General features: G+C 45.1%; 1 protein-coding gene across 1 annotated transcript in view; it reads left to right on the forward strand.

Moving 5' to 3' along the window:
• DHTKD1 (dehydrogenase E1 and transketolase domain containing 1) overlaps positions 1–26,494 on the forward strand; it is a 141,517-nt gene that overhangs the window by 20,596 nt on the left and 94,427 nt on the right. The window contains exons 6-8 of the mRNA XM_069627789.1: positions 1,906–2,077; positions 2,811–3,009; positions 11,287–11,599. Of these exons, the coding sequence (XP_069483890.1) occupies positions 1,906–2,077; positions 2,811–3,009; positions 11,287–11,599 (684 nt within the window). The remainder of the gene's footprint in view (positions 1–1,905; positions 2,078–2,810; positions 3,010–11,286; positions 11,600–26,494) is intronic.

Genomic DNA, 26,494 nt, shown 5'->3' on the forward strand with positions numbered 1-26,494 from the left:
AAGGACTTTCCATCTAATGGGAATTTACTATCAAATGTTCTTTCTGAATTGTTCTGCAAACAGTCCTAAATGGTTTCGGAAAGCCTCTAACGTTGTCAGTTTAACTATTTAGGCATTTCTTTTGTGAACCAGAAGGGCATTTTAAAAAACTATTATATTTCTATTATAATGTCCCTTTATGACCAAAGATCTCTGGTTTAAAATATGAAAGATTCAGGCAAACATTCAAAAATGCAACCATAAACAAGCTGTAAAGGGGCAAATTTAACATTTATGAATAATTTTCAATTACTGAATTGATCAGGATTCTTAAACTTTGTTAACATGCTTTGTAAAATATTTATTCCATTACTTATAACAAATATATAATTGTTGACAAACTCGCACATCTTACAAAAAATTCAGACATTAAGACAAAAGAAGAAAAATACACAGTTGAAATAGTAATAGGTGAAGACTTAGCCAAGCCAATAGTCAATGTATAGTGATAGTACAACAATTGATTGGAGAAACAATTATAAGTTAATGATCAGTAATAGTCAAGCTGATGGTTAATGTATTGAACAATAAAAATGAAATTGTTATCAAGCTACTGGTTGACTAGTTACAACGTTGGTCCCATATAATTAGGGCGCCGTCTCTGGCCAAACAACTAGTTTCAGCGGATCATTCTTTACATGATGGCATTGTCTTCTTCAGGACCCTTAAACAACTGCACCACCCAAAAAAATAATAAGAATTAAGACACAAGTGTGCTGATCCTAACTATGATTTAACTTATATCATGGGCCAAACGTACTTCTATTTGTTACGTAATATAGTACACTTTCATCAGGTCAGTTAAAATCCTTCCCTGTACCCATTATTAAATAACCTAATTCCTGATCACGGTTACTATCAAAATCTGAAGTCTACTGTCAAACGTTGGGATATTACTTCATTATGGTTCAGCACACTTAGTGGACACGCTCTATGCTGTCTGCCTCCTTGCTCTAAGCTGACTACCTGTACGTTCATGTGTCTCTGCTTTACAAAGTCCTCTCTAAGCACATACCTACCATGTATTATCCTTGCAGTCTCTGAATAGGGCCGCTCTGTAATAGCTTCATTTTCTATTGTTGTCAGCAGGGTCCTGAGCCTTTACAAGATTTGGTCACCATTTTGTTTTGGTTGTGAATCCCTTCGTTCTCCCCGCTCCTCTCGGGCTCTTTGCAACCTTTCACAGCTCTTTAGTGTTCAGCCCCTCTGCTACCTTCCTGGTAAAGGCTTCTTTGCTGCATTGGGTGAGTGTTCCCAGAGATCCTTTCCGATGCACAACATCCCACGATGCAGGGCCACAGGCTGTGACTTAATTTCTCCTACTGCTGATTTCTTTAACCTATTCCTTAGAATTTCCCACCTGGAATCAGCTTTCCAAAAGATGGTACTAGGTCCTTCCTTCTCTATGTATGATTTGTGGGGGCCAGGGAGATCACTCACTGCAGGGGGCCGTTTGCTACCTTGTACTCCTTGGTGCAGGCCTCCCTTTTCCTGGACTCTCTCGCTTGTTCCTAGAACTGACCTAACCTGCCCTTTCTTCAATAGCGTTGGGACTCCTTTCCATTGACTTCATACATTACCAGAGCAAATATATTCCACTCACTCTGTCTCACCAATATCAGAAAGGACCGGGAGAGCGGGTAGGTGACTGGAAGCAGGGCTGTCTGGGCTGCTCCCCGCCTCCAGGTAGTCTGGGGCTCCGGTATCGAGGCTCTGGAGGCCAGCTATTTTGGGCTGCAGAGTCTCTACTGGGCATTGGGGCACAATCTGGCACCTGACTACCGCCTATCTGCCTAGGGATGGGATAACTTGCTGTAAAAGAGTGCATGTTGGTTGTATTAAATAGTTTTTCTTTTTTCCTACTAGGTGCATGGAGATGCTTCCTTCTCTGGTCAAGGTATCGTTCCTGAGACGTTCACACTTTCCAACCTCCCACATTATAGAGTAGGTGGAAGCGTCCATCTGATCGTTAATAATCAGCTCGGCTTTACCACTCCAGCGGAGCGGGGGAGGTCGTCCCTGTACTGTAGTGATGTTGGTATGTGAAATGCACACCATATTAAAGTCTGTTTTTTAAATAGACGTGTGTGTACGTGATACAAGTACACATTTGAGCATTGATCCTGAATTCTCTCACAACGTCTAGGTTAATTTTCAGGAATAAAGAAGATTTGGTGTAGTTGCATAGTTCACTTAGAGCTAGATTGGATTTTTAACCACTTTAAACCTTGAAAATTGTACCCCAAACCAACTCTCTTGTTATATGAAAAATGAATGAAATGTTGAAATGTGTAAGCCTATCATGTTTGAAATCTCGACACACGAAATAACTGCTATTCAAGATTGATCTGATTCCCACCTTTACGCATAAAGTTCTGTATCTTGTTTAGATGTAATTTGTCTGTGAGCTTAGTCTCCAGCTTCTTCACTCGTTATACTTGGACGTGGTGGGACTGTTGAGACCTTTAGTCGGGGACCCCTTTGAAAGACCAGTCCTCCCTTCATTCGGACCTAGCCCCAAATTGAGTTATCCTAGCCTGACGCATGCATGACAGCAGTCCTTACTGCATGTAGTTAGTTACCCCCTGGCCTTATGCATACCCATCCTGACGCAGTCAAACAAGTTGTTGTACTTTAACTAATGACTCATGGGGGGGTTGCGTTGATCTCTAGGTTACAAACTATGCCAGTTAGCATGTTTAAATGTGTTATCGAACTGGAAAGATTGCTTAAACTGCTCACATGTATATTTTTTTCAAACTTTTGTTTAGGTAAGATAGTCGGATGTGCTATTATTCATGTCAATGGAGATGACCCTGAAGAAGTGCTCCGTGCCACAAGATTGGCGGTGGAGTACCAACGCCGATTCCGAAAGGATGTGATTGTTGATTTACTATGCTACAGGCAGTGGGGTCACAATGAACTGGATGAGCCATTCTTCACAAACCCCGCCATGTACAAAATCATAAGGTAGGATTACAAAGGAGCAAACGGAAATCATTACTAAATAGATTTCTGCTCATGTCTTTCCATGCAGTTATCAGTACTTAAGGGAGGAAGGAGACCGCAGTGAGCACAGTCACTTCATAGCACCCGACATATGATCAATAAAGACTTTCATCTCTTTACATCCCTCTCCCTAGTAATGCCATGGCCTGTTATGGAAAAATGGCCCAAGTACCCAAGAGGAAAATGGAGAACCTCTCAACGCCATGCTTCCACCAGATAAGGCTAGCCATAACATTTTATGGAAAGGTTTTTGGGAAGCCCTGTGTGGACTAGTTCTAGCGCTGAGGTCGATCAGCCCTTTGTCCAGGATACATTTCAAATCGCCCATCCAAAGTGTACAGTGATCCTAATGCTGCCTGAGACAGCCACCTATGGTCTCAAAGTGCACATGATTATCAATAATGCATGTATCTATCTTAGTTTGTATAAAGCGCCACACGCCCACAGGCCTCAGAGCGCATATAGAATGAGACGGAACAAGCAACATTTTACACAGATTTAACACTTAGGTCAAAGAGAGGCGGGTCAGAAAAAGGCCAAGAAGCGTAAGGTCATCGGGGGCAGGGGGGCTTAGTCCGCTGAATTGAACAGGCAGGATTTTATGGCTATTTTTAAAATCGGCCAGAGATGGAGATGCTCTTATGCAGAGGGGAATGCATGTGTTTCAAAGCTTGTGCCCCCAAATTTGGCGAGTTTAAAGCAGGGTTGACTCAGTATGTGATGTCTGCCAGTCGGTAGTATTCGTGTAGATCGCTTGACAGTCAGGCGATTTGTTATGTACAGAGGAGCCACTGTGTTCTGGCATTTGTAAGTAACGGACAGTGTCTTGTGAATAATCCTCGGTTTTATGGGTAGCCAATGTAAGGATTTTCTGTATGGAGTTATGTGCTCACGTTTAAAGAGTCTATTAATAGCTCTGACTGCACCGTTCTGCGTGGTCTGTAAGCGGTGCAGGTTGGATTGTGATGTGCCAATCCGAAGACTGTTGCAGTAGCCTTATGTGGAATTTACCATGGCAGTTGCCAGAAGAGCTCTGTTCTTGATGGATAGGACGGGTCTAGTGGTTTCCATGTGATGTCACCGAAATGTTTATTATTATTATTTTTTTTTAATTTTCCGGTATTTTGTGTTTTTGGGGGGGTGTCCCACCAAAGCCCCCCGGTTTTTCTAGTCTTAAAACCACCCAAACTATCCCTTTACCCCCTTCACCCCATCTATTATTTTGTAAAGATACAATTTTTTTCGGTACGACATTTCAGTAATGGATACTGGGTCTAGTCTGCTAAAGAAGTTTATTAACGTATCCACAGGTTGAACGAATGTGGGATACTTGTTGTTTCTTTGAGAGTTCACAGTCAGACTCTGAATGTTTTAGCGCATTTGGAGACCGGTATCTGGTTTCCCAGGATCGTAAAATGCCATAGATGGAATCTAGTTTCTTCAACTGTGGCGCAGTAGCGATAATAGATGTTCTGTTTTCTCTCTATTGAGGGCTAATGAGTTTGATCCCATCCATTGTTGTATTGCCTTGTAAACCCTATTCAGGACCTTAGTATCTTCTGCATGGTTCCTGACAATTCCAAGAGTACCTGGGTATCATCGGCGTAGTTAGCATATCAGACACCCAGGCTATCAAGGAGGTCAAGGAAGGGCCTGATATAAATGTTGAAAAGGGTAGGGGACTGGCATGAGCCCTGTGCACTCCAAATGTGGTGGTGGTGGGTTGCGCCCGGGCATCCTCTACAGCTACTCTCGATGTCCTGGGACCTAAGAAGGAAATGATCCATTCGGTGGTCTTCTCGGAACAATTGGCAATTTCTTCTAGTCTCTTTTGCAGCCGCCTGTGATCTATGAGATAAAAAGCTGCCGAGTAGTCCAAGAACATCAGGGGTGTTGGGTGCCCTTTCTCTAAGATCTCAATGATATTAGATTTGAGATCCAATAGAGCAGTCTCGGTTCCGTGTTGCGTTCTAAATCCGGATTGATGAGACCCTAGAATTTTCTTGTCCTCTCTGAATTTTTGGAGCTGTAAATAAGCTACTCCGTCCAGTATCTGATGAAGATACGGAACGTTGGTGATTGGTCTGTAATTGTTGGGGGATGCTGGGTCCAGCATATTCTGCTTGAGCAATGGAGTGATCCATGCCTCCTTCAATAGCTGCGGGACCATCCCGTCTGTAAAGGACAGGTTGACCCTTTTTGTGAACCAAGTAAAGAGTATATCCAGGGATTCCTTTAGTACATTTGCAGGACATATATCCCCCAAGCATGACGTAGGTTTTAGCTTCTGGACTATGGCATCAATTTCAGCTTCAGTGCAGGTTTTAATCTCAAATGTAGGAGGTAGAGTATTGTGGATGTAAGGATTTGGCGTCTTTGCGCTGCACTTGCAAAGGTAAATGATCCTGTGGTTGCTGTTCTGCCTCACCCTGGCGTGATGCAGTTTGTTGCGATGCAAATGTGTCGGAAACTGTGCAGCCTAGGACCTTGAAACGTGAGTTTTGTTCCTCCTGCCGGGACTAGTTGAGAAACAACATTTTTGTTTCCCTTCCCGGTGAACATAGTTTACGGCTTTGTCGGCAAGCACCATCTCGTAGAAATCCTCTGGAAAAGTAATTTCACCTGATGTGGAAAACAAAAAAACGTCTGGAACCTCCTTCACCTCTTGGGTCCTTTCGCCTCCCATACATTCTTTATTTCCCTTCCTGGTGAACATGGTTTATGGCTTTGTTGGCAGGTCACAAAAAGATTTTAAACTTTTTGCTGAAATCTGAGGAAGGGGGTGGGGTGTCCCAGTGTCATGGAGCCAGTATTGTCTGGAGGGCCCTAACTGGTAACTATGCATAGTTTGGTGCAGATTGGTGAAACGGTGTGGAATTGTATAAGGAACAACACTTTGCCAAGCCACAAACCCATAAGTCCGGCCACAAACCCACAGACACATTTTGACTTATGTATACATCTTTGGAGAGACTGCAAAGCTGGATATAGTGCATTCATACATGTTCCCATTGTGCCACCATCCAGAACCCACTGCACACAACCTGGCTCCCAACCATAGCAACCACTGATTTTCTTTTTTTCAACAACACGAACACAGCTAGTAGAACTCTCCAATGCATCAATATGACTGCTTCAAAACAGAAGTGTTGCCCAACTCATTTTCACAGCCTTTTGCAAGCCCATCCCCGGCTAGCGCCAACCCTTTACCAAATATGTTTCTAAAACGTTTCCCTATCCTGTGTTGGTCCCCTGCCCAGCTAGGCCCCCCATGCCTGCCACACCATTGAATCCAGCTATGGCACTATCAAAGGAAGAGGCTAATGTGCAGCTAGAACAATCCAGAGATCACCCTTGTCAAAAAGGTGAAAGACTCTTCAAATTCATTTCTGTCCTGGCACCATGACACCCCAATGAATCTTGTCCAGTTCTAAATCTGACACCTGGTGCATGTTGACAGAATCTTTTTGCAGCTGTCCCCCACCCTATTTCTCAAATACTACTGTAAAATCTTCGATGAGCTTTTAAAGATGGTAGCCTGCAGTGAAAATGTAGAAAACGTTAAATTGGATCCACTTAGGAGCCCTGCCTCTGGGCCAGTGTTGCCAAAGCCAAAGTTCATTGTGCCAATTGCTCCTTCCTCTGTATCCTGCATGTCCAGGCACATGTCCCATCAGCTTTGAGCACAATTCTGCGGGGCCAGACCCCTTGTGTCATTAGTGGAAACACCTGTGCCCAAACCCACGTGAGGCCTGTGTCTTCACTCCCACACCCCTGCCCAAACACCAGTCCAACCAGTCCCAGACCTTACCTGGGGTAAGTGAAGAATCACTATGACTTTCAGCTTGGGACAGTCAACATGTAGCACAAGTCTGGTTCCTTCACTACTTTGTAGGCTTTTCTTTGCTGTTCTGTCTCATACAGAAAAGCAGGGAAATTAATATTGATGTGTTGCTGTATTGTTCTTGTGGCCTCCTTTGCTCAGGTTATCCCAGGAACGCAGTCTATCCACTGCCACCCTGGGTGCTGATCCATTTGACAGCCTCGCTTTGGCAACTCTGTCTCCTCTTTTAACCAATGTGATTGGAGTGAATCAAGGAGCCAACATTTCAAGAAGAGTTGCATGCTTGGCCCCTCTTCCTTCTCTGATATCTCCTTTGTGTCGCTTCCGGCCTCGATGTTCATGCCGCCTCCTTTTCCTTAGGTCTTAATCCTGAACCCGGTTCCTTCACCTTCTTACCTTCCACTGATTATTACTGTCCACTCCCACCCTTTGAATGTCATCACCTCCTCTTTGAGCCACTTAGCCTTCAATACCTCTTCCTTGCTGCAAACTCTCCACTCTTTCCCCCATCTCTCAAAACCTCTACTTCTGCCTCCACTCCCTAGTTTTCAGCCACCTCCAAAAACAAACCTCCTGCACCTACAAACCACAACCAGCAACTGATAATGAATGTTTTATACTGTGTTCCCTCCCCCCCCTGGGAATGACTTTAGTCGGGGTCTGCACCTGTGGCTTGGAAGTGGGGGCTGGGATTGGCTGTTTTTAAGTGCACCTGACGATGCTTTCGGCTCATCATGTTGGACCAAGATTTTAACTGGTCGGGCCACCATCTTGTTTTGTAGTCATCCTACCCTGCCCTTCCCTGGACCTGTCTGTGCTGTGCTTATAGGAACACATTGGGTACACTTTCAAGGCACTTCATTTTAATATGTGGGGAAATAGAAACATTGCATCCCCGGTGTTGGCTAGGTTTTCATTTTTATGCACAATCTCCTCTACATGTGAGTCCCCGGCACTTTCTTCTGGACTGCTGGATTTCTGGTCTGTTCTCCTGAGTGAGTAGGAACCTTTTTCCCCACTCACTCATTCTTTTAATCTATCTTTTGGGATACTATTCTTTTTATACATTTTTCTTGGAGTTAAACTTTCATCCAAATGTTATAGCATCTGTCTTTTGTATCCCACAGCCCTCTCTGTGCAGTGTTGCCGGGAGCCCTTTGGCTTCCCTTTTTATTTTCTGCTGTAGGAGGATATTTTTATCCTCATCTTTTCCTGTTGTGAGATCAGCACACCACACTGTATGTGGATTGCTGAGGGGCTACATAGTATCCCGTTTCTCACTGCTCCTGTAACGTTTGTACTCACTGCCACGTTACTGCACAGAAGGGTCATCGTTGATCCAAAATGGTGGCTGTATTCTTGTTTTCGCCATTCCGTGTTTGCTTGCCCCTTCTTGGACCTTCTATGTGATGGGTGGGGTAAGTCCTGGTTTGACTTTTGTATTCAGTGGGAATCCTTTGTGTCTGTGAGGACAAGAAAAAGACGAGGACTCCGAAACTCAGCTGTTCTTTGAGTTTGAATGGTGGATGGGTGGTGATATGCTGGGTTCTTGAATAAAAGGCATGGATCCTGAGGCTGAAGACGAGCTGACTCCTGGAACAGAGGAACCGATGAGGAAGAAGAGGAGGGATGTCCGCAGCCACTTCCAGATGACCGGAGATGCCCTCTGAATAACTGCTGCTTTCTGACCCCTTCTTCCAAGCTTCAGGAGAGCCCGAAAAGGACAACTCTCACCCTTAGACTGGTAGGTCAAATCAGTCTGAAGAAGAGCTACATTTCAAGCCATCCCAGGACGAGCTGTGAACTTCACCGGGTGCAAACCATCAATAACCTGGGACCTGTGACCACTGTGCAGTGCACCATCTTCTGAACATTGAATCCTCCTGAAACATTGTAATTATAATTAGTTATTTATAACGCACTTAATACCCAGAGGTTTCAAATTGCGGACCTGGGGATCGAACATGTGTTGCTCTGCTTTGTCTTACTTTCAAGGCAAGCGTGTTGCCCCTAAGCTATCCTCCTGATTCCACTCCTTGAAGTCCCCTCACCAGAGCGCAGGACCGAGAAAGCGAGATGAATCGACAAGGCGGTATCGTTCTTTACTGATGTCTTGAAAAGGGTGCCAAAATCATAGAACCCGGAAGAATCCTTTGTCTGAATCGTCTTCACTCGACTGCTGCTGTGAGATCCACTCCAGTGTCCCTTCTTTCATCTGCCTGACCAAGAATCCAGTGATTGGGTCGGCTGCTGCGGCACCGTGGGGACATTGTGCTGCGACCTCTTCTTCATTCTAAGGTACTGTGACACTCTTAATAGAACTTGGATAGAGTTAAATTGCTACTGGTGTGGAGAACTTTGGAACACACATGGTCAATTGTAGTTGTAGCAGTTTATCTACCTGGCCGGAGAGTAAACCAGGAAAGAAATCAAAAGTAGTTTGTCCTGGCAGGCGAGTGTACCCGGAAAGAAGAAGTTGTTTTGAAGAAGTGTGATTGTGGCAAAAAGGTGTGGTGGAGAGAACGTTTAACTTAGTAACTCTAGTTTCATTTTGACAAATTGTGGCATCAACAAAGGTAGTTGCTGTGCTATCCTGACAAGTGTTTCCTTTGAAAAATAAGTGTGATGTACTAATGATTACTTTGCATCATTAGAAAAACAATTGCCTTGGTTTATGAACTGGTGTTTTGTGAGGGACATTTGCCTTCCAAAGAAGGGTACTGTGGAAGGTAACAATTGATTTGATTTTTTTTAACAAGTGTTTGCTAACACAGGTTTTACTTTGCCAAGTGGATGGACTCAGTGGAGGAAAAGCCATTTTGTGTTGAACCGAACAGAACTTTGTTAAATCAGAACTTTTCCAAGGATAGTCCTGAATTGACCCAGTGGAAGGGGGTCCAACCCTGGTCACAAGGAGTATTTTCTAAAACCTATGCATTAGGAACTTTTATGTTTGAACTTTTAACCTTTTTTTTATTGAACGGAAGACAGCCAAATATTCCTTATACTTTTGTTGTATGTATTAGTGTGAGGGTCAAACATTTTGGACAGTAGGTCCTCCTTTTAGTTTTAGTTTACCAGGAAAGGCCATCCTTGTTAGGATAGGGAAAGATAGGTGTTTATCTCACCCCTTTTTCATTTTAATAAATGGCAAACATTGAGAAAACTATACCTTTGTGCCTGTCTCGCATTTCTCACCCCTCACAGAAATGATTGTAGAGTATTTGCATACCTCATGTTGGTTTGCTTTAATTTATTTTACCTGAAGCAGATATTCTGAAAAGTTATTACAAAAGTTGTACTTAACTTTGAATTGCATACTGCCATTCTAAAAGTATTACAAAGTGGTTTACTTACTGTGAATGAATAATGCATTGTTTTTTTCTAAAGTTACTTATTGTGTGTTCTAGTACTTACCCTTTACCTGTTAGCTTAGTGTATATATAAAATAAACCATTATTTTTATATAACTGTTAGTGTGTCAGTGTTTCTTTGGTCTGTGTATACAACTTTCATCGCTTTCACCCTCCTAAAATAAGCCTGGCTGCTCAGTCTTTGTTACCAACAAAATGTGTGTGGTTCAGGCCTGTACTAAGAGTTGGACCCCTGTGTCCCAAGTGTGAGTCTTCATAAGTCCAGCCTTCGGTGGACTTTTGTAAAACTCCCTAACACCTGGCATGGGAAACCATTCTTCTGAAACGTGCTTTTTCCTCTGACCACTCAGCATTTGGGAAGTCGCCAATTGGGAACAATCTATCCACAGAATAGTGACGCCCAAACCTTGTGAAATTATTATCCTTTTAATGTACTAGGTTTGTCTATAAGTGTAAAAACACTTATTAACATTGTAGAGGAGAGAGGAATCTTTACCCTTAAAGGGGAAGTTCTTTTTCTGTGTTGGAGTTTATTTGTTCCTTAAAGAGCTTCAACCTGTGTTTTCGGGTTTGGGTGCACTAGCATTGCCCTCTAAGGCTTCACAGGGGAGTAAAGCAAGGGATTTGATCACATAGCATACACAAATAGGCTTTATATAAATCTCTTCAGCTTCCTCTGGCCTGTTTCTTGAATCCTTCCCTACTCCGAACAAGACTATCTAGGTGTAGGTTGTGAGACCAAGACAACCAAATTGTAGTTCAACCTCTTTATTGTCCAAGTCAAGAGGGCAGGGTTGAACTCTAAGTGCACATGGAAAGTACCGGAAATGCAATTTTTGTAATGGGTAACTATTACACCATGAAGTTGTAATAAATAAACCGATCAACTGTTTAAACAAAGTGCCCGTTCCTACTGAAGGGAGATTCTTTGCATTCTTGTGGATAGGAATAACTACCTGAATATATACAGTGAAATAAAGCGACATCTTTCACTAAATAAGGATTTTAAATATTTAACAGGTCTCGTAAAAGTATTCCAGATACCTATGCAGATCGTCTGATAGCCGAACGACTTATGGCAGAAGTTGAAGTATCGGAGATCAAGACTAACCATTTCTCCAAAATGAATGACCACCTGGCCAACATGACCCTGTACAGCCCACCTGCCACAAACCTGCAGGCTCACTGGAGCAACATGGTAGAGCCGGGGCCCAGGATCACCACTTGGGATACAGGTGTATCTGTGGACCTTCTCAAGTTTATAGGAGCCAAGTCAGTGGAGGTGCCTGAGGAGTTCCAGATGCACAGCCATCTTCTGAAGATGCACGCCCAGGTCTGTAGATACTTCAGGGCACAATCTGAGCATCCTGTTAGGATTTCAAAAGGAAAATGATTATTTTGTTCAGTGAATTTATTTTTTTGGCTATGCAATCAGTGAGTGAAAATGTGTCCAAACCAGTGAGTCTGTCCTTTCTTGTATGTTTGATTGTTGGCAGTCCAAGTTATGCACTGTGTGACGAATCTCGGGATGTCGTCACTGTCTCCATTAAGGGAGCCTCTTATCATGAGGCCAGGGATGTGAGGCCGGTATTCATGGTTTCAAACAGTGAAGACAGACACAAGTGATCAGAGTTCAAGGGTGTTTATTGAACTTCAATGGGTTGGTTAAACGCCTATCTTAACCTAAATCGAAGGATGGGAGCAAGCTACGACCATCAAATAACGCAGTCCTAGTCGAGTCTCTGTCAAAATAAAAGGGCCTATATAAAATTGCCAATCTATATTTCTCAATACAAAATGGTGTGGGACAATAATGTATGAACCAAAGAAAAGTGTTCAAGAAATAATATGTCAGGGTAGTTGAGCAGTTGGCTTCCCTTCCCCACGTTTTCAGCACAGGGCAAGGCAGCACCTGCAAGCTTTGCACAAACTCTGGCTTCTCTGCCACGAGGATACAGTTCAAATCACAGACATTGGGGCCTTCTGCCAAAGCCTCTTTCCCAATAACAGTCTCTTACTGCAGAGGGCCTGTTGTAACAAACAAGCACCAGGATTTTTACACGCACAAGTTCTCGCTCCAGTGTTCACCATAGATCCCCGTCTTGCGGGCTCAGATCCCTTCATCACAATGGTCACAATTGGTCTCCTTCGGACCATGTAATCTCACTTTCTATGTTTTCCTCTCAATATGAAAAATCGAAGACTTTCGAATGTACGATGGGTTTTGCCTAAACCATCGCAGGACCACTTTCATTCACTTCACACAATATTGTTGCCAATCCTCTACTTTCTTTTCTGCCACTTCTTGGCTGGATACCTTACAGAAACCTTCGATTGAGCACCTTTGTGGTGCCGGACCACTCGGTCACTGGTATTGTATCATTCTCCTTTAATGTTCAAACATTGATCAGCAATTAAGCTTTCCTCATGTCTTTCTGTCACGAGGTGACACCCTGAAAGGAGAGGCACAGGACACCCAGGAAGGGTTTCGGGTGGTTGTGCCGAAGTAAGGTGGACAGAATAGTACACACACAGCTGAAAGTAATGAGAACAAAGAGTAGTCAAGTGTAGCAAGGAATAAGGTACAACAGAATGGATTCCCTCTAGGGGTGTATGCAGATATAGGGAAAGAGTGTTCCACGGACCTTAGGAAAAACTCTAGCCTTCTGCACAGTTTGCTATAACAGAGGCCCACGCTGTTTGCTCATGACTTGGAACAACAGCTATGGGTGTCTGTAACGTAGAAACGAGACAAGGGAAGGGGCAGAGGTTGCCTGAAGGAAACCAACAGACAAGCTCTGTACAAAAGGGTCTAGGAACAGTACAAGAGAAGATACTTACAGACAAGTCCAGGAAAGGAAGTTGATAGCAAACTAGCAGAAGGAAATGAAGGGAAAGTCGTGTAACAGGATTGGATAGCAGAGAACAGTAAGGAACAAGGTTGAGTGCTCAGAGGAGCAGGAAAGCAATGAGCAAGCCCACAGGAGCAGGGCAGTAAGGTAGAGAGCCCAGAGGGAAAGGGCTTAGGACAGCGGAGTAAAGCAGGATGAGCAAGCCCACAGGAGCAGGGCAGTAAGGTAGAGAGCCTAGAGGGAAAGGGCTTAGGGCAGTGAAGTAAAGCAGGCTGCACGGCAAGGAACCCAGAACGGCCGGGCAGCAAGGTGTGAGCCCTGAGGGGCAGGGCCGCTGACCGTAAAAGGTTGCTAAGGACTGTAGAGGGCTGCTAGGCCGAGAACCCAGCGGATAAAGGTAGGTAGTAAGCAGCGGAGCGTGATCAGCTGCAAGGTAGGAAGCCCAGAGGACAAGGGCTGTAGGCAGCCGGAGTGAGGCAGGCTGCAGAGCAGGGAGGCCAGAGGACAAGGGCTGAGTCTGGAAAGCAGCAGAACGAGATCAGCTGCAATGTAGAGCGCCCGGCAAGGCAAGGGCGGAGGCTGGAAGGCAGCAGAGCGTGATCGGCTGCAATGTAGAGAGCCCGGCAGGGCAAGAGCAGAGGCTGGAAGGCAGCAGAGCGTGATCGGCTGCAATGTAGAGAGCCCGGCAGGGCAAGAACGGAGGCTGGAAGGCAGCAGAGCGTGATCGGCTGCAATGTAGAGAGCCCGGCAGGGCAAGGGCGGGAGGCTTGAAGGCAGCAGAGCGTGATCAGCTGCAATGTAGAGAGCCCGGCAGGGTACTGGATCCAAAGCCGGAGTAAGGAGGAACCACATACAAGATCCGTAGCTCAAAGCAACAAGGTGCCGGAAAGACTCCTAATGCAAGAGACTGAGCTCTTGCAAGCAGCAGCTTTTATACCGCCCAGCCCAGCACAGAGGAAGGCTAATTGGTTGCACCTGGCTAAGCACACCTGTAGACAATCGGCCACCTCCCTCTCTGTTCCTGAGCTGGTGGAAGCAGAGAAGATCCCTAGGGCTTCTGGGGATTGTAGTTCCGAAGATGGCGAATAGGAATGGCCAGGAAAAGATGGTTATAGCCAAGTGCATTGTGGTATGTGTAGTTTGTTGGGAAAAATCGAAAAGCACGAAAGCCTCGCAAATGGGAAATAAGGTCCATATTGTTCGTAAATGTATGCGCCCATAGCGCAGGCATAACACTTTCATCACACATGTTTCAATATCCGTTCTTGCGCTCTTTATTCAATGGTGCCGCTTGCAACCTTGACTTCAACACAGACCGGTCTTGCATCAGTCTCACCAATCACCGGCTGTATTGATCTCTCTGGCACTGCTTTTGATCTTGGAGCCAAGGACGGTACTATGGCGGCTTCTGTTCCTGGACGACTTGGTCAGCCATGCAGGAGGGCCCCGATGGGACCAGTGACGACTATTTGGAGACAATGCGGTATTCACATACACCACCTCCTATAATCACCCCACCTGTCTACAACACTCTTACTCTCTTACTAGCGCGCTTGAAACACTTGTGTATTGGCGTGTTATGAATGCCATATCATAACATGTGTACCTGACAATATATAAGGTTGAGGAATATATTTCCCTAGATATGGGAAAGGATCAGTACAAGAAGCGTAAAGACAACCAGGGGAGGAGAGTTGTAGCCCCTGGTGGTTTTGAGAATATTTTGGAAAGTCAAGAGAAGAGGCATTCTCTTGAAAAGGAAAGGAGCGGAGAGAGAACCAGGGGGGGGTGGGAGGGGGAGTGTGATGAATCGCATTTATTTGGTATTTGTAAGGCATCTATACAACAACTGGTGGTTCAAGACGCCACAAGACAAAGCGTGGGCAACAAGAGAGAAAGATACAATAACAATCCTACTAGGCCATGTGACATTCAGAACATGCAAGTGCTGAACAAGTGCGAGGGGTGTGCCAGTCTGCGCTAAACAAGTGCTTAGGTGGGAAGGGAAAGGGGGAAGAGGAAAGGTGCAAGTGCTAAGGAGAAACCAGCAGTCAAATCCATGGATTGCTGGGAAGCGGGGGGGACTGGACGGGGGCAGAGTCCTGTAGTACTCCGAGGGAACCAGGCTACCAGTCAGTGAAATGGAAGAAGGTGCTAGCAGGGGAGGGGGAGAGTAAAGGGAGAGGAGAGGGTCTTGAGGAGCTTCTGGAACTTAAGGCGATCCGGCTCAAGCCTGAGGGGGGCAGGGAGACCATTCCTGAGGAAGGCTCATGTGGCTCCCTCAGTGTACCCTTGCCTAAAGTCTCCTCCCAGTTCGCCAAGGAAAAGCAGACTCTTCCTGATCCTGCCCTTGGAGGTGGTGTACCGTGGGAGGATCACCTGGGAGGAGACTGGCTAGGAGGTGAAGGGATCCCGTGGGATGAGACATGGTATCCTCCTTTTTGAAAGCCAATAACCTTTCCTATATACCAAAACCTACAATGGCTTATTGTCATTAGAATATGTATGATCCCATATTAAGTTGAGAAATATGGGCAAATGGGATATAACATCTTTATATATCCCACTTAAAGATTATTCTTCTCGACTTATCTGCTGCTTTTGGCACTGTGGATCATACTTTGCTTTTGGAATCTCTCTTACTTTGGTCTTTGGGGTTCTGTTCTTTCCTGTTTCTCCTCTTATCTGTCTAATAGAACTTTTTCTGTTTACTGGGCTGGCAAGACCTCCTCGCCTTTCCCCCTCGAGCACGGAGTTCCCCAAGTATCAGTCTTGGGTCCTTTTCTCTACTCATTGTACACTTCTCAACTTGCTGCCGTAATCTCTTCTTTTGGTCTCTCTCATCACTTCTACCCCGACGATACACAAACTTTTCTATCCTTTTAGTCCTTCACTCCTGACATCCACCACACCCTTACAGCCTGTCTACCTGCTATCAAATCCTGGATGGTCTCTCACTTTCTCACTCTAAATGAAGGGAAAACTGAGGTTCTATTCTTCCCTGCTAACACTCATCCTCCTCCTTCTATCCATATACTTTCCTCCCTCTAGTCTCTCTGTTTCTCCCACAGCTCACAATCTTGACCTCTACTTTGATTCTAATCTTTCTTTTGCTCACCATATTTCGCTTTTCGTTCCTGTCGTTTCCATATCTATATTATTTGTGAAGTTTGTCCTTTCCTCACTTTTCAAGCTACTAAACTTATTAGTTCCTCCCTAATCTTCTCACGACCTTTCTACTGCTCTAGCACTCTCGAAGGTGATTTCTTATGCCAGCCTGAAGTGGCGTTGGAGGTTACGAGAAGAAGTGGGATTGTAAAATGTTGTCACAAGTCTTTTTTTAAAACATTTTTTTTGTTCATTTTTACATTTTTTTTTTAATTTTTTTTTTAAATATAGTAATATTGGTTTACGGGTTAGGAGGGAGTTTTTCAAGTCAGAGCTCTTTGGACCAAGGAGAGTTTTTTTTATATGCAGATTTAAGGTTAAACTTTGGAGATCCAAGCATGTTTGCAGAAGATCACTGTGTCCAGATTGGGTAGTAGGGGAAATGTAGATTTAAGGTAATTAGATGTATTACTGAAAATTGTTTTGCGGGTTAAAGTATAATATAATTCTATGATGTATTTGGAGCCAGTGTGACTTACTTACAGGGGATCGCATGGGCAAAAGGGGGGATTTCGTGAATGTCAGAGACCCGTTGAAGTCAGGAAATTGTTTCTAGTCGCACCCTGGTAAATCTTAATGTTCTTTGACTGACCAGATCCTCTAAACATGAAGCTTTTCCTCTTACAAAGTTTTGCGGGAACACATGCTTGGAGATGTTGGGTGTCCGTAGTCATCGGCAGTGCGTAACTTGTCTGTCCCAAATAGACTTTTGCTGCATTACTGGTCCTTTGGCAAAGTTCCTTTATCATAGGCCGAAGTACATCAGAGGCTCTGGTAACTCATTGGATCTCGTTGGTCTAGCCACTGAATTATCTCAGATGGGAACCAGAGTCATTTGGCCAGACTTAGACTGCCTCAGGATGTGACTGTCATGCCTGCTGGACATATCTCTGGACCAGGAACGACCTCTCCATACAAAATGAGTTACGCCCATAGAACCACTAGACCATTCTACTCGAAATGGAGGTTGCTCGATGCATTGCCCGGAAAACGACGTCTGCATTTTTCACTTCGTTAAAATTCACGTGACTTAGTTCTGTCACGTGTATCACGGCAGTGCGTACATAAGCAGCGTGGAAACGCCGATCGCTGCTTCTGATCAAGTCAATTTTGGCGTGTTGTAGCTGAACTCCTGACCTGCGTTCTCGCATTCTCTTCAGCAACTTCTTTGGCCTTTTTTGAGCGTGTTTTCCTCCACATGCTAATTCCTGGAGCCGTGTATCCTGTTCGCGTGCCAAATCTCCACGCGGACGCTGTCTGCAAGCGCGGCTGTCCTGAGCTGCCTGTATCCTGTTCGCGTGCCAAATCTCCACGCGGACGCTGTCTGCAAGCGCGGCTGACCTGAACTGCGTGTATCCTGTTGGCGTGCCAAATCTCCACGCAGACGCTGTCTGCAAACGCGGCTGTCCTGAGCTGCGTGTATCCTGTTCGCGTGTCAAATCTCCACACGGACGCTGTCTGCAAGCGCGGCTGTCCTGAGCTGCGTGTATCCTGTTGGCGTGCCAAATCTCCACGCGGACGCTATCTGCAAGCGCGGCTGTCCTGAGCTGCGTGTATCCTGTTCGCGTGCCAAATCTCCACGCGGACGCTGTGTGCAAGCGCGGCAGTCCTGAGCTGCGTGTATTCTGTTCGCGTGCCAAATCTCCACACGCGGACTCTGTTTTCAAGCGCGGCTGCCCATGGCTGCGTGTATCTTGTTTGCTTGCTAAATCTTCATGCGTAAACGCTGTCTCCAAGCGCGGCTGGCCTGGCTGCGTGTACGCTGTCGCGTGCAATCCTGCACGTGGTTTTCTGAACTTCTTTGAACCTTTGGTGCCTGTGACAGTTAACCGGTGAAAATCTCATTTTGTTCTTCGTGGGAAAGATAGTATTTCATGAACTATTGGAAGGTGATTGTGCACAGTACTTTGGACGCTATCCTGTGGTGCACCAACCCGGTATCTAGCGTGAGCCTCGTGCCGTTCGGGATAAGTCTCCCTTACTAATCTTCCCCTCCTTTATCGTTGTTTCCACTCCTGGGTTTCTTAATGAGACTTTCGTTGAATTCTTCAGTTTTTGGCCTTAAGGTTAGTGTTTCGAATTAATGCTAATACTGTGCTATCATAGTGATTTGAGTTTGGGACAGTTTCTTATGATACTTTATCTATCCTAGGCATATTTTACGATACAATACCCACGCCCTTTCCAGTGATCCATTTCTCTGCCTGTTTTATTCAGTCAGAGAGTTGTATCATTTCGAAGGTCTAATTTGACCTGCCTTCAATCAAGTCGTGTGAAAAGTATCCGGAAGAGCCCTACCAATTGTATCCTTTTTTGGTTACCGTATCCTTTTCAATTGATACATTGGTGATTTATGACAGTGACTCTGTGTTGATCCTGGAGGGCACCTCTAATATGTGTGCTGTATTTAGTGTGAGACAGGCATGGTATCAAGAGATGACAAAGATAACAGAGTATATTCCATACTAGAACCTTTTGGGTGTAATGCCTAATTTGCCCTATAACTATATTAGGGTTTTCCCTACCTAAAGAAACTAAGGAAAGTCTATGTCCATAAGTCCAACTCAAAAGTCTGTCTGTGCCAAAACCTATGCTTGCCCTCACGTCTAATACAGAAATGTAGTGTAGGATTTATTCTAACTCGTGTAGTGTTCAAAATAAAGTCTGGAGCAGTCTCTAGCTCTGTTCCCCAAGTTCAGGATACAGTTTCAAAACAATGGTCCCAAGAAGCTCAGGTTTCCCTTCCCCAAACGTCAAGCACTGGTTCACCAAAACATGTTACAATGTTCAATTGTATCTTGTTTCAGGATTTTCTTTCACCCTTCTCCTGGATGTGTTGGGGCTTCCTGATCTAGGCGCAGTAAACGGGCTGCAGGGCCCACCCATTACAGGTCAAACAACCAATAGCCCTTGCCCAGCTTTATGCCACTGTGGCGGTAAACAAAGATTCACAAGTTCATAGGTTACGGATTTGTCTTTCTTGACATTTCTCACGCTTTCTTTTATCTAATATACTTTTGTAGCTTTCCTGTAAAGCCTTCACTCTGCTTGTTCAGTATAGTTTTTGCCCATTCAGCATTTTGCTCGTACTTCGCTGGCTCTACTCGGCTGCTCATTCACATCTTTCAGCCTTTTATTCACAGCAATCCCTTTGTGTTACTTTCTTAATGTTATTGATTGACTAATCAGAGACATTTGAACACGTATCGCACAACGTGAGCACTATGATAGGTTTCCATAAAGTCCTCTTCAAACCTTGCACTCATTTAATTTCATTCTTCTATTTCAATTGGAGGCTTTCGAGAATGTGCTGACTGCACGCGACCACTCCGATACAATGGAATTCCTAGACTTTCATAAGGCGCAGCAGGTTTCCTCGCCTTTCTCTGAAACTCACTGGTCATAGCATTCTTTTCATCAGTTTCTTCGTTCAGCTGCTTTCTGGGACTTGAGGTCAGGATCTCACGTCTGTCCCTAAAACACCCCTGGATGGCGGTTTCATTCAGGGATACGAGCACCTCTCGCCAATAGCGAAGGGACCACCACCTTCCATGGCACCCTTCTGCAGTTCCCTGGAGACACGGCTCCCTCGCAACGCAACAATGCTCTAGTCTACACTGTGCCTTCCTTCAGCGCCCCGTTCTCCTCCGGCTCCTCGTCGGCTGCGCTGGTCTTCCTGCTCCTCTCTCTCCTCTGCTATACCTTTTTATACACCTGTACCCCATCAAGGTTTTTCAGGTGTGCTTCACTTGCCTGCTTTTCCTGACTCCAATTAGGCCAATTGCTGGGACATGCCTGACCTTCAGCTCTATAGCCTTCAGGCTCCCTCTTCTTCTTCTGCATTACTCTTGGGGTTAGCTGCTTCTTCTCAGTACTTGGTCTGACTAAAGGGGAAAAGTGGGATATGGACCGCAATATCCTACAATGGCTGAGGGAGGGTAAGGCAAGTCACTAACAGTAAAGGGGTGATACTGTCTCAACCTCTGGCACCCTCTCCCTAATCCCCAAGGACCCTCAGCCCAGGTGATCCGCCCTCATTAGTCCACCCCTAGGGTCGGGATCCAAGAGTGATGGTCCTTCCCAGGCCATCTGAATAGAAGATCCCCGGGGAGTAGGTGTGAGAGTGCCTTCAGTTTTTCTCACATTAGGCATAGCAGGTCTTGTGTCTGTGGCGGGTATACAAGGTGATTAACAGCCTTTCCCTAGTACACAATTAATTGCAAACGGGTCATTGGGTCAGGAAGCCAATGAAAATAAAGTTTTACTAAAACTGCTCTTATTATAAACAGTTTTTGAAATGTGGTGGAGGAGATCACAAAAATAACTCTTCCCACTTGGTGAACTGGTGAAGGAAGAGACCTCACACCCAGCAAAAAGACAAAGTGTAGTTATGGTCCAGACAGAGTGCATGGGTGTTGTGAGAAACCGGATTGTGTTCTCACAGGTAGTCCCAGGGGATCCATTGCTCAGGTGCCCAGGGAAGGGCCATCGCTCTTAGATCCCAACCCTGGGGGTGGACCAGTGAGGGAGGATTACCTGGGCAAAGGGTCTTTGGGGACTGCGTGGAGGGCGTCCAAAGGCAAGACCTGGTATCCCCCCTATTCCTTGCCCGAATCCCCTTGCCCCAATCTATCTTGCGCCCCCTCGTTGTTCATGGGGATATTGTCACCCGAGTCCCATCCTACCTCGCGACCTTCGCACATGAAACGGGATGATAAAATATCCTGGACGGCTAGGGAGAACAAACCTTTTTACAACTCTTGACCCTAACACTGTCTTTCCTACTTCAAGACCCATTGCTTATGGTTCAGGAAAGAGGAGGAAAAGCGTTAAGTACATGAGATGGAATGAGAAGAAAGATCAAACCTAAAGACAGGACCATGATATTAATATCCATTCATCTGTTATCCATCTAGACCACAGGGAACACTATCAAGACCCATGCCTGTATAATAAAACATCAGAAAGAAGGAATACTGTTGGGGAGAATTCTCTGAAATATGGTAATTCCCTTCTACCTTAGAAACCCCCAGCACATTTGCTGGACTTTGGGACTTTTAATTTTTATCCTGAAGTGAGACCTTTTTCCCACTCTCTCATGCATTTTTATTTGATTTGCACTCTGTGTTTCTTTTGGTTTTGGAGTCTGACAAACTCCATAGGCATTATCGTTTTACATTGTGACACACAGCACCCTCAGTACAGTGTCACAGAGAAGTCCTTTGGATTTCTGCTAATGTTTAAATACCTTCTCTTGGATAACTACTGTTTCCAAAAGCTTTGAACTGAAATTGACTTTACTTAAATTTGTAACTTTCTAGACCCAGCACACACTATCTTACCATCAGGTGCTGGAGGGGTTACTTAGTATCCCCTTTGTCTAGTTTCTCATGTAACATTTTTATGTTACCCGTTGTTTTTACTGCGGGCTGCATTTGCAGCTGCAGTATTGCACCGATGGGTGCCCATTTTGTCAAAATGGCCCTGGTCGTCGTTTTTATTTTTTATTTATTTGCCATTTCTTGTTGGAATGGTCCTTCTTGCGATTTGCTCTGCGCGCCAAGCCAGGATTGGTCCCTTTGTTTGTTTTGTCTTTGGCGGGATTCACTGGTGAAACCCGACTCTGGCTCCAGCGTGTCTGGCAGGGCAAGAAGTAAGGGAGGATCCCGAAACTCCTTGTGGTTAGTCTATGTGGTTACAGGAATGGACCCAAAGGTGATTGGCCGGCTGGCTGTCCTTGGAGGACAGCCACTCTCCTGTGTGATTGACAGCTAGGCTGCGAATGAATGGGAAAAACCTGCATAAAAGGCAAGGTTGTTTTCTTGGACGGCAGAGTCGACCACTGGACGAAGAAATCCAAAGAAGAACTTGGAAGAGATGCTTGCTACAACTCCTGGACCGTTGGTATGCCCGGTGAAGGCCTACTGCAGTGCTGAAACTCTGAATTCACCTCGACTAGTGAAGCCCTGCTAAGGATGACTTCTCCCCTTTGGTTGGTGGGACCAATCGACCCCCCCCAAGATGAACTCATTCATAAATCCTCTCGAAGCACATTGCTGCTGCAGGGACCGATTGCCAGGGAGAGGAACACCAGAATGAGTTTTTAAGTCGGACCCAAGCTCCAGGAAGAGCCTCCGTCCTTCCTTGACGCAGGACTAACCAAGCCTGAGCCACCGCAACAGAATACTGCACCCTAGAAGCAAGGAAGGTTCACCAAGTGTCCGAGACCTGCTGTGGTGCTATTGCCAAGTAGCTGAAACAGTGAAGTGCAGGTGATCTAAAGGTTGCCCATTGCTGCCGCCGACCTTTGAACCATTATGTAGGAGTCCCCAGAAGTCCTGCGTCTTGTCCCCATGACTGAGGCCCAGGAACACAAGGATTTGCCATACTACAACAGGAACAGAAGCCAGCTGGAACCAATTTCTTCAGATCTAAGGTACTGTAAACTAAGGGTTACCTACCTCTTGTTGTGTAACTTACTAGTTCTCAGTTGAGACTAGCCTTTGTTACCTTTTGCAGAGTTGCTTGCAGCTTTGCCCATCACAAGCCTCCCAGCTTGTGGCCCAACAGTGATTTCTTTTGCAACAAAAACTCTCTATAACATTGTGCAAGACTTTTTACTTACCTTCAAGAAGAACTTCAGCTCCCCTAGACTTTGCTCAATTGACATTGGCTGTCCTGGCTCCGTGATAGACTCTTCTAACCTCTGACTTTGTTTTGATCTGTCCCTCCAAAAAGTCACACATTCTTAACTTGTGTAGCTGGGAAATGGTTAATATGCATTGCATTGGGGGTTCAAAAGTACTTACCTTTTTGAGAAACCTGTTAACCATCGTTTCTTCCTCTAACAATTTTCCTTTTGACAACAAACTCAGATATATCAATGTCCACAGTGTCCTAGTTATTTAAGTCCCCTCAGGGTGTAGGAGGTGTCTGTGTGCCATCCCCAATGGGTATCTACTGATTTTACTGAAACTGAGTGTGTGTATTTCTGAAGTATATTTTAAGTGTTACATATTTGCTCCCTTCTAAAGAAGGCTTATTCAAACTGAATGTTGAATAAATAATTGCTTAATCAAGAAACCTTTGAGTATAAGTTTTATTTGGATACTTGTCACTGTGAAACTCTGTTACAACACTGCAGCTCACATTGACTCCTTGAGATAAGCCTGGCTGCTCAGTCACTCTACCAACTTGTGTAGTACATGCTTACACCAAAGGTTAGGTTAACTATTGCCAGGAGGACCAGGCTGGTGCAGTCTCCCCCAGGGTACTGCATACCATCTTGCCTAACAAATACTTTGCCACAAGGGGAAGCTTTCTCATTAAATAAAAACAAGACTAGAAGATATTCCTATCCCTGTTGTTGATATCCTAATAGTATTCTAGTAAATAGAATTAACCATCAATCTAATCTCAAATCCCATTTCGCTTTACAGCCCTCTCCCTGAACTTCGATGGGGTATTTCCAAACCCATTACACCCCCCCACCCCATTTCCAACAAATACTGAGACAAGGTAGAGGCAACTAAGATCAGTAAAGATTACACACAGGAATAACATGGGGGAAAATAAGGGAAACCTACCTTTGAAAGAATTCAAGTTGTCCAACTAAAAGTCGGGCAGGGTCAGGCATTTAATAGTAACCATTCACACCTGACTCCACTTGACTGGTCATTTCACTATAAAAGGTGTGGTCTTACACAAATGGATGAGCGATTTAGGAGAGCAAGCAGGAGAGCGAGTTAGAGGAGAACCGAGACGCTCGCGTGGCCCAGGACCAGAGGCTAGAGAATGGGATTCCGAAACCGTGAGAAGTAGCTGTTCGGAAGAGCTGAAGCGTGGCGAGGGAGCCGTGTCTCCAGGGAGCCAAGAGGGGTTTGTGTATGGGAGCCGAGAGGCGTACTGGTCCTCGGGGGGAACCTGTGAATGCGAATGCTCATTCCCCTGGGCTGGTGAAACTGCCCAGGAGTGTCCGAGGGGCAGGCAGCAAGACCCTGACCTCTGAACGAAGAGCCTTTATGGAGCTGAAGCGCAGAAGTCAGCCCAGTCAGTCTGAAAGCATTGCTGAGACAGGTTGTGTAGAGCGCAACACTTGAAACGCGTAACACAGAGGACCACGATTGTGAGAGTGTTCGATTGAAGCTAACGGAAAGATTAAACAAGGCAACGATGCAATAACCGTGTAAGCGCAAAACTAGGGAAATGTGCATTTATGAAATAATAAACAAGTCGGCCAACAAAGTTATGTGAGAGCAGAGAGGGCCAGAAGCTCAAGGAAAAGGTACAAAAGGCACGACAGGATCGGATAGTGTAAAAAGGGTGCAAATGACCCGGAAAGAAAGAAGCATGCAAGAGGCACAAAACAGCAAAGGAATAAAGGACAGCGGAAGTGATCACGACAAAGGAAAGAAAGTACAGAGAACAAAAAGAGGGGCAAGAGGGTCAGAGTGGTCGGGCTGAGGAAAAGTAAAGAGCCTGGCGTTTTCTAAAGCCTCAGATTCTACGCCATGAGAGGATGGCATATAAGGCCGGAGATGTATACGGAAAAGGCACATCCTGATCAGCTGAATTGGTGTTATAACTAAAGGGGCCTAAGCTTGAGGACGGGCAACCTAAGAAACTAAAAAGGAACTGTGACAGACTTTGTGTCTTGAAAGCTGGAAGAAGCCTAAGCTTAAACCCTGAGAGGCCTATTGAGGAAAGTAAAGTGAACAGGTTGAAGCTTGGGGAAGGGAGCTCCCAAGGAACTCAGATGACACTGAAGGCATTTGAAATTGCTGTAAGGGCCCTGTGAAGAATGTTTTACGAATATCCCTGTTGAGTGATCCCATCTGTGTGACATTTACCATATTGCACCTGGTGAGAAGACTACCTAAAACCAACTTTAGTTTTGCCATTGTTGTTGAATCACTATTTTTTCTTTTCAAAAGACTTCCCTGTCACATTTTTGTAAAGGGTGATGGCAAGCATAGGTTTAGACACATTTTTATTTTGGACTGTTAAACATCAACAGCCATTAGAAACATCAGTTAAGGGAACCATCCCTTTAGAGTTGGTGCCCGTTAGGTATTGCACAAACTCAGGAACATTAGTAAATAAAGGTTTTTAAAACAAATCCTTATGAGTCTGGGTCTCTCTTTATACCATGCCTGTCTCACAGTGTCCATACCAGAGAAAACCTATTTTATTTTAAAGCATTTTTATTGGTTTTACTTTATCTACATCAACAGTACAAACATGACAACTTAGTCATCATTTTGAAGATCGAGTTTACATAACCCAGTGGGGTCCGTTGTTAAACATTAATCCATACCCAACTTACCACCACTCCCCTACCCCTATTCCCGCCCGTCTTGAGTTGCCTGTAGTGTGGACATCTGGTCTATGTGTATGCCGATTATGTGTGTTAGGGTGTCAAAGTTGGTGGTTGCGGAGTATCTGTTGGTTGATGGCCGTCTGCGTCTGGAGCAAATAATGATTGGGTTAGTGTGGTCTATAGTGTAATGTCTTCGTTGGTGTCCAGGAAACTTGTGTACTGCGCTCCTCCAAGCAGCTGTTTCGTCTGCCAACAACCTTTTAAGGTCACGCCACCAGTCCGCTATGTTGGGGCCATGTGGAGATTTCCATGGCATTGCTATTCTGCATTTGGCGAGTGTATATATGTTAGGTTATTCATTTTAGATACATAACATGTGGCATTGGGTCGCGTGAAGCATCCTAATAGGCAAGCAGAAGGCGACAGCAGGTTTGTGGTCAGGCCTGCTTTACTCAGTCTAGTCGCCACTTCACTCGAATATGTCCCGATAATTGCGCATGACCAAAACATGTGTAGTAAACTGGCATTGGTGGCTTAGCATCTGGGGCAGTGTTGTGTGGCAGCCCCGGGGAAACTGGATATTCTAAGGTGTGTCGGATAAGCCCTATGGGTAACGAACAGCTGGATCAATTGCAATCTAGCATTGCAAGATACTTCTTACGATACTTCAATATCTTCGCCAAGTCTGTGTCCCGGAAGGGGGTGCCTAGGTCCTCTTCCCATTTGCTCCTAATCGCTGAGGCTAGAGGGGGTCCTCTAGTCAATAGAAAGTCATATAGCTTTGATATTGCGTGGCTACCTTCTGCAATGTCGTACAGGGTATTAACTCCCAAATGTGTTTCCATTGTTTCGCTGTATGTTGGCCATCTGCGGACTATTATGTTCAAGA

This window comes from Ambystoma mexicanum, chromosome 12, assembly GCF_040938575.1.
Source record: "Ambystoma mexicanum isolate Mex_15411 chromosome 12, UKY_AmexF1_1, whole genome shotgun sequence".
In the NCBI taxonomy this organism is placed as follows: domain Eukaryota; kingdom Metazoa; phylum Chordata; class Amphibia; order Caudata; family Ambystomatidae; genus Ambystoma; species Ambystoma mexicanum.